This window comes from Fusarium redolens (assembly GCF_020744475.1).
Source record: "Fusarium redolens strain MPI-CAGE-AT-0023 chromosome Unknown BKA55scaffold_9, whole genome shotgun sequence".
NCBI lineage: Eukaryota > Fungi > Ascomycota > Sordariomycetes > Hypocreales > Nectriaceae > Fusarium > Fusarium redolens.
The window spans coordinates 950,447-964,547 of record NW_025763672.1 but is presented as its reverse complement, the minus strand read 5'-3'; the positions used below and the strand labels follow the sequence as shown (position 1 = coordinate 964,547).

At 48.1% G+C, this 14,101-nt stretch overlaps 4 protein-coding genes across 4 annotated transcripts; 3 read left to right on the top strand and 1 right to left on the bottom strand.

Moving 5' to 3' along the window:
* Positions 1–254: 254 nt before the first annotated feature.
* Positions 255–758, top strand: BKA55DRAFT_540243 (uncharacterized protein; the record flags this gene model as incomplete). The annotated part of the gene is made up of 1 exon (XM_046190237.1): positions 255–758. One exon carries the CDS (start codon positions 255–257, stop codon positions 756–758), a length of 504 nt encoding a protein of 167 aa, XP_046048617.1.
* Positions 759–1,741: 983 nt separating this feature from the next.
* BKA55DRAFT_540242 (uncharacterized protein) lies at positions 1,742–5,449 on the top strand (the record flags this gene model as incomplete). Its single annotated transcript, XM_046190236.1, has 1 exon — positions 1,742–5,449. One exon carries the CDS (start codon positions 1,742–1,744, stop codon positions 5,447–5,449), a length of 3,708 nt encoding a protein of 1,235 aa, XP_046048616.1.
* A 431-nt stretch (positions 5,450–5,880) lies between these two features.
* Positions 5,881–8,305, bottom strand: BKA55DRAFT_513629 (uncharacterized protein; the record flags this gene model as incomplete). Its single annotated transcript, XM_046187911.1, has 2 exons — positions 5,881–7,974; positions 8,027–8,305. 2 exons carry the CDS (start codon positions 8,303–8,305, stop codon positions 5,881–5,883), a joined length of 2,373 nt encoding a protein of 790 aa, XP_046048615.1.
* A 1,578-nt stretch (positions 8,306–9,883) lies between these two features.
* On the top strand, positions 9,884–10,574 carry BKA55DRAFT_540240 (uncharacterized protein; the record flags this gene model as incomplete). Its single annotated transcript, XM_046190235.1, has 2 exons — positions 9,884–9,998; positions 10,066–10,574. The coding sequence occupies 2 exons, from the start codon at positions 9,884–9,886 to the stop codon at positions 10,572–10,574; spliced, it is 624 nt and encodes a 207-aa protein (XP_046048614.1).
* Positions 10,575–14,101: the final 3,527 nt, after the last annotated feature.

Here is a 14,101-nt window from a genome sequence, read left to right as displayed (position 1 = left end):
AAAACTGACCTTGACTTATATGATCATCCCTGCCACGTCTACTCGCATTTGACCACTCAGTCGTTGCTCAAGTGACCCCAAACACCATAAAGTTGACTTGTTGACTCGATACCTTCGTTGCTACTTTGATCTACCCGTCTCTACTCTTTATCTTCTGCATATAACTTAACTACTTATCTCGCCTTGACTTATCTGCAGTTTCACAAACACCAAACTCCAACTCCCATCACATACCACGATAAAGAAAGCACAACATGACTGCTCGAGTCGCACCCGGCTCTTCATCCTACACTGAGCCGCCGACTGTCGTTTCCCCAAATGCCGATCACGATGTCCTACGAGGCCGTAAGAGAGAACGAAGCATGACCCGAGGAAGCGTCCGGTCATTCCGAGCTGCACCAGCAGACGAATCCAGCAACTTGCGAGGCCGCTCTCGTCGTCGTGCTGCTTCTCCAGCTCTGAGCTACACATCCCGTCCATCCTCACCTAGAAGAGTGCCATCTCCCACAAGACGTCGACTCCTCCATGCCCGCCTCCGTCGAGAGCATTGCCCTTCCCGAGTTGCATCTCCTATCGAACAGCAACTCCAACAGCATAGACCAATTCGACGAAGGCAGCGAACTCGGAGCCAGAGCCGGGGTCCTCGGTTGGAGATGGAGCTTTCAGCTCAGCAACCCACTGATGGTCTTTCAGGACTACGAAACGAGGTCCGAGCCTCTTCTTCTGACACAACAGACGAGGCGAAGTCCAACACATAAAATCGATATCGCTTGTCTATCTTATCATTTGCTTTTCAGATACTGATGTCTTGTCGCCCTCGAGTGGATGTATAAGACAAAAAACCGGAAACCAGGCCGATACCCATATTCTTAATTCTTTATGTACGATGACCGGATACTGCGCTGTCTTTGGTTTCTTTTTCTGGGTTCTGTTGCGCTGAGAGCTGGTTATCTCGGAGTTGCCAGATTGTGTCATGATATTGGTTTCACTGGGTGTTTTTTTTTCTTCTTTTTTTCCTTCATATTATTGGGAAATTGGATCTCTTCGAAATAGCCGTGTTTATGGATAAGATGGCGGCGCTATGAGATTTTGTATGATGGCTTCTTGTGTATGAGAGACCAAAAAGAAGATATCTTGGGTTGACATCCACCAGAATAAATTGATGAATATATGAAACGACAGTTACTATACTCTGAATGTATCTGAATTTATAATTGTATTTGATGTTCTTGCAGTCTTCATAAAGAGAAGAATAGTGACATCCATAGCATGGATTTAACTATAATAATACTGAGGCATAAGTAAAAGATCCACCGATGAACCACAAAATCTAGAGTCGATGATGGTTGTGAAGGTTCCTGAAGGCAAAACGGCCAACCCCGCCAAGGGCCAGGAAGACTATTTCATTGGCCAGATAACACCCCTAGGCCATTTTCGATGGTGGATATCGGCTGATGTTAACGACTTCGAACTCTGTGAGAGCCGAGCTAAACTTTTTTTCTGAACATAGCGATTGGAGTCTTGTTACTTTATTTGATAGAACATTTCTTTCTCACTTCTACGGCTCTGCCGTGTGTATAATACAACCGCTCTTTATCGGTTCGAGTTTGAGGCACTCTAGTTCGGATTCCTGCAACTCAGTTTCCATCATTAGACTTCATCCTCTCGTCTACTTGCCACCAAGCATGACAACGTCTGTCTTTAACTTTTCGACTTAATACACAACCTTCCCTTGACTTCAATGCTCGAGCGAACAGCTGCCACTTTGGAGTCGCGCAGTCTCCAGCGTGTCATTCACAAGACTTCGATTCGATCTCGACGATTACATACAGGCTTCTGGCAACATGGAGCCTCCGCTATCGACCTTTCCAGTTCCTTGCCTGGCTCGATGAGAACTGCTAAGGTTGCCACCTCCGAACCGGAAACAAAGCAACTACAGCCAAATCTACTTGCATCAGTCTTGGTCCTCGACTTCCTTTACCCAAAATCGACTATTCCTCTGTTATGCCGCCTCTACCCTGAACTACCCAACTCTCAGCATGCGCAGAGAACTGCAATCGTTCCGACAAGACGACCATACTCATCGATAATACCTCCGAATACGACCGAAACAAATGAAGCAAATGAAAAGACTGAAACGACCGAAACGACGACTCCTGATCAGCCCGACCCATCGACTGAGAAGTCACGTCCTTATGAGATAGCCGACATAGCGGAGGACCCAAGTTTATTTCCTGATGGAAAACCAACGGTTCACACCAAAGCCGAGCCAGAACTGCAGCAAGTACGGGAACTTCGACAGCTATTGGATAGAAAAGGTCGTCAGTTTCAGGAAGTTTGGGACCAGTTCTCTGTGCTAGACAACGACCAAAGAAGTTTCATACGTGGCCGGGTAGTACAGTATCTGTCTCGCTCCCACAGCATTGTTGAAACAGGAAGAGCCCTCTCAGTATTCCGCCAAATCTCACCAAGTTCATGGGATAATGACACCTTAACTGCAGGAATTATCCTGCTTCTACGGTCCGGGGATCTTCCTTCGGCTGTGGAGTGCTTCAAAACTGGATTGGAAATGAGAGGGTTGAATCATGGTCTGGAGTACTTAATGGCGGATGCAATAAACTCGAAGAAATGGTCGGCAGCTTTGGAAGTATGGATTTCATTCTACAAGGACCGCGTCAAGAGAAAACCCGAAGCGTTGGCCCCGGATTTAGAACGGCTTCAGCAGCTTGGGTCTCTTCCTTCACAGGGAGATCACTACTTCGCCTTCCGAGCCTACTTGGTTGGCGAAGGCGCAGAGCAGCATAAGAAAATCAAGGAAGACCCGGTTGCCGCCCTAGCCTTGTCCTCCTTCCGGAAGTTCTTTGCCAACATGGCGCTACGAGAACCGTGCCGTCCCAAGCAAGCGATGATCATTCTTGAGACTCTGCAAGATCGGAATGCATACAACACATACCTGAACACCATGTTCGACCGCTGGATGGTAAAGCAGGAAAGTCGATCCACTATGGAGCAACTCATTCCTATTTACCAGAAATTTCGGGAACTGCCAGATGCACAGCCTGCGATGACTGTCTACCGTGGCATGTTCAAAGTCTGCTTTCCAAAGAGGTCGGCCAGACTGGAAGAGATTAAAGAGGACTGGATTCGGTTCAAGGGCGGGCTCAACCAATGGGGCTATGAAAAGTATCTCAAGTATTACGCAGCAAGGGGCGATGTGCGAGCAGTCACAGATTTATGGTCTCAGTACGTGGAAGATTTCCCTGAAGTGGTTCGGTCCCCCCGTGGATTTAGAAGCACAATAAACGTGTATGCTCAAGTTGGAGACGTTGAGAATGCAAAAAAAGAGATCGACAAGATGGTCAATGAATACCAGGTTGAGCCGGACCTCGACTGCTGGAACACATATCTCAAGGCTTACATGAGGACCAATGACTATGATGCCGTCATGAAACTGTTTGAGGATATCGCAGAAAAACACGAGCCGGATGCCTACACCTATGCACACGCCATGGCCATGACTGCTAAAAGGGGTGATTTGGAGACTACTCTGGAAATCTTCACCAAATCACAGGAAGCTGAGGTACCTATCACCAAAGAAATAGGTCTGGCTCTGGTGGTAGCATACTGTCAGAATGGCCTCCTTTCCGAGGCGGAGAACCTTTGCATTGAGCTGACCCATCGTAAGCTCATATCTGGAGCTATATGGAATCAGCTTATCAACTTCAACGGCGTCGAGGGAAAGCTCAGCAAGGTTTATGAACTACTCAAGCGCATGAGAGAATTTGGCGTGGAATGGGATGATGAGACATATACCTTTCTTCTCCAGGCGCTTATCCGAGTCAACCAAATCCATCCCGCTTATAATTTACTGAAGCGCGGTGTCCAGGAAAGGTTGTTCCTTGTCACCGCGGCGCATTTTGCTATCGTTATGGCTGGAGCTGCTCGTGTTGGAGAGTACGAGCTTGTTGAAAGTCTTTTCCGTCGACTGCAAGAGTCAGATTTGCCTGTCACCTTCAGTGCTTGGGTTGCTCTGGTCGGCGCTGCCGTTAAGAGAAAGCCAGGTGTTGAACGAACCCACGATCTGGCCAAAGAATTTGTCGCATATTTCCAAAAGGCTTCTGAGGCAGCTAAAACGACGGGGGAGTCCGTGCCGGACGAGGAGACTGATCCAACTGATTCTAGCAATCTCGCAAGACTCAGGGGAGAAACTAAACTGGTCGGTCGAGCGATCACTCTACTTACCGAGCTTCGAGACTTTGCCTCCGTTGAAGAGCTGATGAGTTTATTCGTCGAAGTCTTCCCTGAGTTCAAGACCGAGCAGTTTCCTCCTGATATTATGTCTGCTTTGATACGCGCACATCACGCAGATCAGAACTACGACAAGGCCGTTGAGCTGTGGGAGAAGACGTGGCAAAGTGTCCATGCATCTAGCCGGAAACGCTCAGGTGATGGTATAATGCCTGGTACCGAGTACTCCCTGTCTCGTGCTTTAGACGCAGTGGCAATGACATATAAGGAGATAAACGATCCAGAAAGTCTTAGCAAGACCGTCGACAAGGTTACGGAGGCTGGTTTCAAGCTGACCCGACAAAACTGGGTACGCATTGTCCGTGATCTTTCTGATATGGGCAGATTTGAGCGTGCACTGTACTGGTGCGAGAAGATGCTCATGCCAGGGTGGCAAGGCTGGGCACCCCCTCGACCCATACCGCGTTTGATGCGAAATACCCGTACCCTGAAGCCTCCCAACAGCCTTCTCTTCCGTCTGCAGCATAAGTGGATAGAGATGCGTAAGATGGCAGCCTGGTCTGGAGATGTCTCTCGTGTGCTATCCACTGTCGAGGAGAAGTACCCTCGTCTACACCATGCTTTTACCACATCGGAGATTCAGTCGATGCCTACGGCATATGTAGTGAATGGTAAAGAAGTTTCGCCTGGAGAACTTGACAAAGTATTTCAGAGTCTGTCTTACCATGCTCTACTGAAAGTCAAGGAGACTCTGCTCCGAGAGTTGCAGAAAGAGAGGAAGCGTGAGTCGAATCTTGGAGTTGCATCTGAGCCCCTGGAAGTAATCGACCGCAAGACATGGAAGGAGATGTTGCACAACAGAGTTCGACGATATGCTGCTATGTGGCATTCTCAACGAAATGCGAACTTTGAGCTGAACCAAGCGCTCAAAATTGCTGATACACCAGGCGACGTCACAATCGAAGCAAAGGCCATGGGATCTGAGAAACCAGACGATCAGGTCGCCCGCCATCGCTTCAGCTACTGGAATGCATTCTGGGATCGTTATGACCAGAGGCAACACGGTGAGGAGCGGCCGAAAAAGCCATACTCGAAAGAGAATCATCATGGAGACAAGACTTGGGCCCATAAAGCAGAACGACGCCACAAAAGAGTGAAGCAGCAAGTAGAGAAGCTGAGGAGACAGATGTTTGATGATTGATCATGTATAACAGATTTATGTGTATAAAACCCAAAATTTCTACTATTTTTGTATAATAGAAAATTGAAGTCATGACCAACAATGAATCATTGTCAAGTTCAAAACATTATCACTTTCTGGCTGGCTCTTTTATGACGATTACAGGATATGAGAGCTGTGTAGTGTGTAGAGATTCAATTGACTATCTAGACCTTCTATTGAAACTTTGCCTGGTATCGAGATACACCAAACGCCTCAAAGCAATATAACTCCTGACCAGGTTCCTTTGATCCAATCCGATGATTAGACAGGGAAGAAAAACGCCATCCAGGGCAACCGATGCCCTCTATATCCCAATATACAGATGATTGGTTATAATAATAGCCCTTCTAATGAGGGCATTTTATGTACGGAAAGCATGCTGAAACATGCAATTACTTAATGACTTTTGTCTAAGGAGACATGTCACCCCGGTTGGGTGTCTCTGGAGGTGACGGTTGCTTCACCCCCAGAGAACGCAAGCGCTGGGAGAGCAAGCCTTCAGCACCACCAAGTGATCCAGACCTGTTGAGAGCGAATGCATTGCCGCCGTATCCAGGCTCACCTTTGTTCAGCTTCTCATATAGAGCTGGTCCGGAAGGTGAACCATTGGTCGAGTCCTTGGTCGAAGGACGACCGGCTTGAGACGAGCCAGGAGAACGCATGTCGTTGCCAAGAGCGGCAGTTGTGCTTGTGCTGTTACTAACATCGCTGCTAGTTCGGACGCGACCGGGAAGATAGAAAGGAATCGGGTCAAGTGGCAAGGTGTTACCCGCTGCAGAGCTGCTAGTAGGAGAATCGTGAACTCGAAACATGTTCTCCATGGCATCGAAAGCCTGAGACGAAGGGCCCGGGAAGATCCCTACGCTACGTCTGCGAAGAGCCTTTTCAGCGGCTAGCATAGCTCCAGGGCCAGACTGTGCAGGCAGCGGAGGATGCATCAGACGAATGGGCTTGTAAGGAGTGTAGCGAGGCTCCGGCCATGTTGTTTCGTTTCTGAGTTTCTCCTTGCCGTCGGGTACACGGTTTGCAAAGACAATGCGGATGCTCTTGTAGAGGTAATACCGACCTTTGGCAGGGCAGCAAATGTGCAGGTGAGCGAGATATCTCAAGATAGGACGGTCACCGGTGTTTGCTTCGGATGTCACTGGTGCGTGATCAATAATGGGACCAGCCGAGTAGCTGCGCTGCCGTACAAAAGTCTTGGTACCTGGTTCCATGCCTGTTAGGTCATAAGGAATCAGGAACAACTTGACGGCAGTTTTGTTCGGATTCTTGACAATGATTTGGATCTGCCCCTTCTCCGGAATACGATAGCTTCCGCCTGGAGGGGCTTTCGCGGAGCCAGAACCGGACCTGCGGCTGGCTCGAGAATTTCGGCGTGAAATTTGTTCAGATCCTTGATTGTCAAGACCGATATCCATCATGTCTTCGATGGGCTTCCTGTCTGCAAATCGACTTTGCGCTTTCTTCTTCGCCCGATGCTCATCATCAGGGTTAGGAAGACCGTTTTCAAGATCAATTTGACCAACATAGGGACTCGGCCCATCGTCCGTGTTTGATCGACCATGTGAGGTGCTGCTGTAGCTGTAATATACAGCAGGAAATGAAAGAGTAACATGTGGCGGGCATTTCAGACTAGACTTGCATTTTCCCTTGCCCAAGACGCCGATCTGAGCAACAAAGTCCAGCGGCTTAGAAGGGGTCGTAGACATGCGACCACGAAGAATACTCTCTTCATAAGATCCAACCATAGATGCGTGCTGAAGCGGCGAGGCCTCTGCAACTAAAGAGCACCTCCGAGGGCGAAGAAGAGCAGGTGTTGGTGGTGAAGCACCAGCTTGCATGAAACTTGGCGTCGAGGTCAAAGATCTTCGAGGTTGATGCGCCTGATATGGGAATGCTTCTCTTCGATACGAAGGCACACGTTGTGGTAGAGAATATCTTGGCGATGGAGACATCCATGGTGAGGAGGAAGCTGAGTTTGGCATGTAGCGACTGTTCCCAGTATATCCAAATCCATCTCTCGGTATAGACATGTCGTGTTCTTCTGAGCTCTGAGCTTGAACCAAAGGACTAGTAGGTGGCTTATACACAAAGCTTGAGGAGAGCGAGGAAGATAGAGGCGATGTGGTTGATCGGAAACTCTCTGCACTCCCTGTAAAAGGGATTCCTTTATCGTGCTGGAACGGCGTATAGTGTCTCGGTGGTGAAGTTGCAATCCATGAGCTCTCTGTTGGTGCAGGATATCTACTTGTTGGAGGCGCACGATCCTTAGCTACAGCTTCCTCTTCGGTGAAGTTACCGCTGTGTAGGGCCGATCTCGGTCGCTCGATGCTGAGGCCATCGCGTAACCTGTTGTCGAAATCGGATTGGGAGTCGTTCTTTTCGGGTGTTATTTGGGCAGGCGCAAGTAGTGAAGGTCCGGAGGGCGATCGAGGTCGCTGTGTCTCGGGAGGAGGAGGAGGAGGAAGAGGAGGAGCGTGGTGCTGAATAATAGAGTCAAACTGTGAGACTGTTAGAATTTGGATATTGCAACAAAGAAATGGAACAACGCACATGACGATTTGGGATCCAGGTCGGAGACTGGGCTCTCTTTAGCCTCTCGATTAAAGAAGCTCGATCCGATATCCCATTTTCAGCGCCATCGGTTCTCTCTGGGCTGTTGGTATTTGATTGTGGTGGACTCTCAAAGATAGGCCCTTCGCAAAGTTCGGTTCGAATGCTCTCCTCTGAAAGACGTCTAAGCGTCGGAGCTGGGGGTGTCACCTCGACTTCAATAGGTGCTGCTGGCTCAATAGATTCGTGATTGTCTAAGTCGGCTTGAAAGATAGGCATGACGGCGATGTTGAATAGCTGTAACAGCAGCCGTACAGTTTCTGGGTGGAATCCGTCATGAATAAAGCAGACGAAAGAGCCGAGAGGTGGTGTTATAAAAGGTAATCGGTGATTCAATGCAGGGATTTTAGAGTTGCTGATACTGTCATTTAACGGGCGTGGCTAAGGTAGAGGAAGGGTCTGATTAATGAGCCGAGAGATGTGGATATAATGTATCATGCGATGAAAACGATTAGAGCAGTAGCCAGGCACGGCGTGGGTCGAGAGAATGCGAATCTGAGTATGAATATGGGGAATCTGGGATCGTATCGTGGGACGTCATCCACCGAATATGACGCCAGTTACACTGACGATGGAGTGAGTCTGGAGCGGTCCCGTCTTCCCCCGGAAGAGCTAGAGGATGAAGACGTTTACAGAGCAGGAGATGGGTTAATAAGTAGACGAAATGAAATGATCACGGGAGTTGTTGACCTGCCGTGTTGAGAGAGAGAGGTCATAAGTTTAGAGAGAGTCAGAGAGATGAGGCGGGCAGAAATCAACAGGGTCTAGGTTTAGGTCCGTCCGGGTACAAACAGTTATGATACGACGTTAATTCTATCACCAACTGGGGCCGATGGCGGTGAATGTGTGAATCATTCGCTAAGTCTAACGCTAGAACAAAGATTAACAAGGAAGTAATGTACCTTGATGCCTTTATAGATAGAGGAGTTGTTTGTTTAAACAACATTTCTTGAATCTCTCGTTATATACCGAGTACTTCAACGTGAGCTGATATTCTACTATAGTTTGTTCATGTCTTGATATTCACATCTTCAACACTCTATCAAGTGACCTACAGCCCCAGATATGCCACATCCAACTAACGACGTTTTTGGCTTGGTCTCTGATGAAGCATCTCAACTTATTGCTCACAAGGCACAGCAGAAAAAGAAACTTTTCACCCACGCTAATCTACAGTGCTCACGTCCCTTGCGGATACCTGATGTTTAGCGCCGTTGGAAGGATCCCTGACATGCATTGGCTGGAATCGTGTGATGGGTGATGCACAGTTGACGTGTAGAACAACACCTGCAACAGAGGCAGTACCTTTGAGGATAACACTGAGACAAGCTGTGCTGTGCCTTATTATTGATGGGCTCTATAGGAAGCTCAACAATCATAAATCAGCCATTCATCCGATTTTACGTAGTATAAACTCTCTCTTGTGTGACCTGGCAATGCATCCTCAACCAGAAACAGTTGTACCAGCATCTCCTCCATCAGCCCACTTACAACTATAGACCAATTATGTCCCTAAACCGTATTCGTTTGAGTCAGTTACACAACAAATAAACAAAACAGTCCAGTTGGGTTCAGTTCAACAGTGCATAAGTCGTGTGAGCTCCTGTTGACTTTTGGTTGATCAGATTATGGCACAGCTCCACCGAAACTCTCCGAAAACCGACCTAAAAATTAAAAGTGCCGTTAATTACGGTGTCGGTCACGGTCAGCAACAGACCCACTCCTTCACCGAAGACAGTGGAGACATTTCTCAATTCTCATCAACGACAATCCTCATACACTTACAAAGCCACAATCATGGCTCCCAAACATCAAAACGAAGGCGGCGATACTGCTCCAGAGGCAAAGAAGCCCAAGCACGGCTTCAGAGTCGGTCCAGAGAACTTGCCAGATGGTCCTTGGCGAAGAAAAGGTTTGTCCTTTCTCCTGTTTCCCATTGAAAATTTTCATTCACTTCACATACTCACATTCAACCACAGTCACAAAAGTCAAGAAGGAGTTGATTCACAAGGCAAAGGTCAAGAAGGCTTATGCAAAGATCAAAGCTCGTGAGCAACAAAATGCGCCTGCACCAAAGACGAGCGAGCCAGTCCAAGATGAGGCTCCCGTAGAAGACGCCAGCGAGGAGAAGCAGCCTGAGGAAGAAGGCGAAGAGATGCATCCCACGCGACAGCTCATGCTGGCAGATGAAGCCAAGGCCCAGGAGAACTCTGTCGGTGAGCCCAATAGTGATGGCAACAGACGGCGAACCAGACGACCAGGCTACTACGACAAGCAGCTCGCCAAAGCAGCACAGCGCCAGGAGGAGGCTGAGATGAAGCGGCGGGAGTTTGAGCGCAGACGGGAAGAGAGGGAGCAGAAGATTGCTGAGAGGGAAAAGTTCAAGAAGGCGATGGCTAAGACTAGGGATCGTAATGGAAACAAGAAACTTGGCAGGGAGAGTTCTTTATTGTTGGATAAGGTCAGGAAGCTTGTTGCTGAGAAGTGAGAGCTGATGTGAAGGATGGGTCAGCCTAGCATGGGTTCTGCGTTGAGGGCGTTCAGAGGTTCTGTTATCGGATTAGACAAAAGTTGACATACAAGTTTGATACCATATGACCGCTATAATCAAATCATTCTAAGGTCAGATCATAACGAGCTTTGAGGTGCTCTTCTTGGTTCCAGTGCGGTATGAGACTGGCTAGACAGGCCAGTGCAGAAGTCGTTGCATGATCATCGGTATGAGGATGATCGGTACCTGCAGAAAGGCCACGGCGAGGCCGTGTCAAGCAACACTTCCGATCTTGATATATGCTTGCTATTACTAGGCTGCCCCATGTAATATCGGCGGCCGACGATGATATCGAATTCTAAAGTCGAACCACCAATGGTTGACCATGACCGAGTTTGTCGCAACTTGACAAGATCGAGTCCGTGTGAATCTCTCTTATTGGCTTTTGAAAACTCTTGGCCTCTCATTTGGTACCATTTTCACTAATACAAAGTTTCGAAAGAAGACATGGCGAGACACTCCCAAGTTCGAGATGCTTCATCCAAACTTTGTTCTATACCCGTGCCTCGACCATCAACAATTTGGAATACAATGATACAGTCATCTAACAAGGACTAGCTTGCGAGCATATGTATGCGGGCTGATGACTGTCACCATCAGTGACAGCTCCAGGTTTTGAAACAGTCCAGCCAGCAGCCCCTACAACTTGGCGGTGACATACGGCAAGTTACCCTTGGTAGTGTTAAAACCGAAAGCTTGTCGGTTTTAGCAACATATATAAGTGATCATATACCTATTCCTGCTTTGGTATCAACGTTACATCTGTCAGATCGAATATGGTGATCCGGTGTAAGTTACCGGCGCGCTTACCAGTGACGGATAGATAAACGTTATGTTCAAGCTGCCGCAGGGTACGACGACGATCAAACATGAAACTCTGTGTTATCGGCTAATACTGCACAAGTACAGTAGTTCTAAGCTACGTGGCTTTGTAATGAGAGGACAATGGCGTTCGGAAGTAGAGCGAAATATGCTAGAATGGGAAAGAAGAGCGAAAAAGTGGCCCAAGAGTTGAAGAGTTGACAACTTGAAACAAGCGATGGTGATGGAGCTGGGGTTTCAAGATATGCCTCGTCAGCTGTCAAAGGAAGTCATCGGACCCAAGGAAGAGAAGATCAGTCAGGCATGTCACATCGAGTCGAACTGATGAATCTATCCGCCACGAGACTGTGTATCTTGAGGGTTGCAGATGAAGGTTTCCGTAAGTAGTAATGGCAACGTTCAAGGCTGAGAGTGTAATGCTTATGCTTGTCAGCCATGGGTTCAATGTTACTTTACTCACTGAACAAAGAGGTCTCGTCTCATGGGGAGATTGAAGTTCCAGGGACGTGGTCGTGACATGCTCCAGTCAATATCAAGAGGACCCCCGCTCACGAAACCGATCCATGCAATCATGTCCACTTGACTATACCCCTTTCTGACACGTGCATCAAATATATTCTCAGGGTCGTGGGTTTCATGATGGATTGGACAAGGGAAAGGAGAGTCTGGCTTATGAAGGAACCCAAAATAGATACAGCACAACACTAATATCAGCAACTGAGCAAACAATGGTAAAAGGCCAACTAACGTTATGTTACCCTCAAAATGGGGAGCACACTCAACTCGCATGACTGACATTCATCCATATTCTACCGAGTACAAGGGAGTAAATCCTCTCATCCCATTACACGTTTCATGATGTGCGTTTCGTCAATGCCTTACGCAAAGGCTGAGAGGGAAAATCACTCTGTCTGAAACAGCGGAGCTTTTATCAGAACGGCACAACACGACACGAGCTTTACCGTCTTTTTGCCTTGTATGCACACCCTTGCTTTGCTTTGCCATTAATGAACAAAGACATACATATGCACTGAACCTAATTCAACGATATGGCTGCTTGCAGCTGCGTTGAGGTTCACATCGTGTTTAAGCGGGTGTCCGTTTTGTGCAACACAACACAACCCTAATAAGGCGCTGTAGGTTTTGACGGTTGAAGGAAGCTTTGGTTTTTGCCACAACTCTATGAAATTCCCTTCATTCCATAGCTGCAGTGGAGGTCAGTGGATTGTGTCTCGACAGCTTTCCCTAGCTTCACGAACCCTTCTCAGAGCTTGTATCCATACAGACTGTCCATACTGTGAATTCCATATCTGACAAAAGCAATGTCTCGTCAGCGGCCTTTACTGTTGCAGACGGGGTTCATGTCATCGGATCGACACTGTGGAGAAGGACAAGTTCGATCCCCATGAATGTCCAGTCCATCCATAACCAGCCGCGGCCGCCACAGGCGACTCTTTGCTGCATTGGCTTTTCCGTGAACATCGCGTGCGTGCGTGTGTGTGTGCCTCTTCTTCCTTCAGCCAGAAAAGCTTGCTTTGTGTTCCCCTGGGCCTGGCTTGTTGCCCCTGGGTCTTTGCGTCTAGCGGCATACGCTAGCCAAGGCATCTCTGCAGGTGGTGGGTGTCAGTTTGAAGACCGTCTTTGGGTTGGAGATGAGAGGGAGATTGAACGAATTTGAGCCTTTGAGGTGAGTTTTGGTGATGGGCATAATTGTTAGAGGTTGTCAATCATGTCCAATTCTGTATCTTCTCTGAACGGATAAGATACCATTGATGCCCAATAGTGAATCTGCATACCTTGTATTCAGACTCAGCATGGTCACTATACTTCACATCTACAGCATCGGTATATGAGTACTAGAACGCCCCTTATTCACCAAGACTCGAACTAATTCTCAGTCAGATAAACGATCCGTAGTCATAGACAACGTATGCAATTCGTCAGCTCCCAATTGAAAAAAAGACCCTGATCAAGAGTCCTACAGTATCTTCCGACACGGCGGTTGCTGAGACGTGGGCCAATATCATTCCAATAACATTCTCCCTGTTATAGCCGCGCATTGAATCGTGAAGTGGCAGGGACAGCTCTAAAGTTCTGAACATATCGCATTTGCAGGAATTATGATTCAACTTAGGCTGTAAAGCAGGTCAAAGTTAAAATATCCAATTCAACCAGACCCAAGCATGTGAAGGTTGTGAGCTTCTTCGTCGGATGTTTATCAGATAAAAGTTGGGTGAGACAAGCAACGTATTTGACAAACATATCGGCGAACACTCAATTCGAATCCTGTGTGAAGCTGCGTGTACAGTACTAGAGATTAGCCCCTGATATACTGGTAGTACCAATCCCTGCTCTTTCAGCGTAGAAGTCCGACCGCTCATCAATTCCCTTTGATTGACACTTCTTCTTGACAGATGGACATACTCCATCGCGAGACGGGCTGGAGAACACAGGTCAGAGCTGCTAAACCCGCCCAGGCCTGGCACGACTAACTAGGGGCCGTTTAGCGCGTTGGTCCAAGGTCCCCTCCCCTCCACGGGCGGGCTCTCCCCTTGAACCTAAGCTGTAACCCCTCTCGCTGCCTCTGTTCCCTGCCAGGTTTAGTGGATGATCCCCTGGGTTGGCCCACTGCCCACTGCCCA